Below are 2,127 nucleotides of genomic sequence, written 5' to 3'. Positions count from 1 at the left end.
TGGAGCCGACGACGAGGGTCGACTCCGCCGTCACGGTGTGGACCTCGAGCGCATACGGCGGGCTCGTGTCGCGCGCGGACGCCGCCGCCGCTGGCGGATCCCGCTCGACGACCTTCATGGAGACAAAGTGGCGCACGTCGATCCGGCCGTGCTGCGTGCCGATGGGCGTGCCGCTTCCAAACGCCGTGTCGAACCAGCACAGCGCAGAGTCCGTCAGCACGAATAGCCGCTCCACCCACGCGCCGCCCGCCGTCGCGCCGGCGCGGCCGCGCCGCTTGAGGAGCGGCCCAGAGGCACAGACGTAGCGGCTCGGGTGCGTGAGCCCGCAGATCCGCTCTGTGTCCTCGTCGATGCTCGGGTCCTCCTCTCGCGTGCGCTCCCGCTCCCAGGCGGCCAGCATAAGGTGTCCGGACACACAGCGCTGCTTTTGACGTCCTCTCTCTGTGTAAAAGAATTAATAGTGCGTAAACCGTTTGTTCGTCGGTCTTCTTTTTCTTGCTGCTTCCCAACAATATACCTAACAACGATGCCGACCCCAGTCCCGACGCCGCAGGGCGAGTCGTCGGCCGACAAGGACGAGTGCGAGATTGGCGACCTCGCCGTGTGGTCGCTGTCCACCGCCAAGCCCGGCAACGGCGTGGAGCAGCTGCGCGACGACGACGTCAACACGTACTGGCAGTGCGTGCTCCACGCCGCCCGCGCCGCCCGCGCTCGGACACCTCGCGACGCCGCCGCCACCGCGAACCCGCGCAGGTCCGACGGGCCGCAGCCCCACCTCGTCAACATCCAGTTTCACCGCAAGATGGTGATCCACCACATCCGAGTCTACACCGACTTCAAGCTCGACGAGTCGTACACGCCGGCGAAGATCTCGATCCGATCGGGCACGACCTTCCACGACCTGCAGGAGATCCACGTGCAGGAGCTCCACGAGCCGAGCGGCTGGCACACCATACTGCCGACGATCGAGCAGGCGGCGGGCGGCGGCGAGGGCGGCGGCGGCCCGCTCCGGACGCACTTTATTCAGGTGGCGGTGCTGGCCAACCACCAGAATGGGCGCGACACACACATACGCCAGATCAAGATCTACACGCCGCGCCGGCTGATGGGGCGGCATATGGACCTCCCGCACTTTAGCTCGGTCCGCGCGCCTGCCCGCCGCCCGCCACCCGCCCGCCCGCCCGCGCGACCGCGGCTCCTTCGCCGCTCGCCGCCGCCCGCCGGCGAGGGAGCCGCCCGCCGCGAGTCGCGCCGCCCGCCTCCCCGTGCGCATCCACCTCGCTCACAATGGTCAGTGCGCCCCGCTTCCCTCCGCAGGTTGCCTTCCAGCAGTTTGAGTGCCTCCGGTGATCACCGGCATGGTCGTCTTTTTTCTCGCTTTTTTGTTTGTGTACGGTGTAAAGAAAGACAGACAGAAATCAGACAACTCAAGGGAGGGATGGGACGACGGCGGCGAGCAGAATTCTTTAGTGGCGCGAGCCTCCTCCTCGGCCACGCTCTCTCCACGCCGCGATGCCGTTCGTCCTCCCCGAGCTCGAGGACAATCCGGACGGGTGGGGCCCGCTCTCGAGCCCGGCGCAGTTCAGCGACCTGCCCTTCGCTCCCTTTGAGAAGAAGGCGTTCGTCGGCCGCATGGCCGACTGGTCGGCGCGGGCGGAGCAGTACCGCGAGAGACGGTACCGCGACCAGCGGCAGCCGCAGGTGACCAACGAAGCCTTCACCTTCCAGGAGGAGTCGCAGGACGGCTTCAACCTCGTCGACACGCAGAAGGGGCCGCTGCAGCAGCCCGGCTGGGACAAGGGCATGCGCGGGCGCGGGCGCGGGCGCGGCGGGCGCTTTGGGCGCGGGCGCGGCTTCCACCAGGCGGCGCCGATGGGCGCGGAGGCCAAGTTCAACGCGAAGTTCGAGAAGAAGGTCGTCAAGACCGCCGCGCAGTCCAAGTGGAAGAAGTCGATGGCGGCAAACAACTACCGCCGCTGGAACGACCGCGACCCGGTGCGGCGCGGCCGGACCGCCCCACGTCCGCCTGTTCGGCCGAGAGCCCGCCGCCGCCCCTGCCTCGCGTCCCCGGCCGGACCTGCCTCGGCCTCCCCGGGCGCTGCCTCTCTCGGTCGCCCAGCCGCACGC

General features: G+C 68.7%; 1 protein-coding gene across 1 annotated transcript; it reads left to right on the top strand.

Moving 5' to 3' along the window:
• Positions 1-583: 583 nt before the first annotated feature.
• EMIHUDRAFT_46713 (hypothetical protein) lies at positions 584-1,141 on the top strand (the record flags this gene model as incomplete). Its single annotated transcript, XM_005771713.1, has 2 exons — positions 584-678; positions 754-1,141. Coding segments are annotated over 2 exons (483 nt in total), but the record flags the coding sequence as incomplete, so codon positions are not given.
• Positions 1,142-2,127: the final 986 nt, after the last annotated feature.

The sequence above is a fragment of the Emiliania huxleyi genome (assembly GCF_000372725.1).
Source record: "Emiliania huxleyi CCMP1516 unplaced genomic scaffold EMIHUscaffold_373, whole genome shotgun sequence".
Lineage (NCBI taxonomy): Eukaryota > Haptophyta > Isochrysidales > Noelaerhabdaceae > Emiliania > Emiliania huxleyi.
The sequence above is the reverse complement of the archived record's forward strand: the minus strand, read 5'-3'. Positions and strand labels throughout refer to the sequence as shown.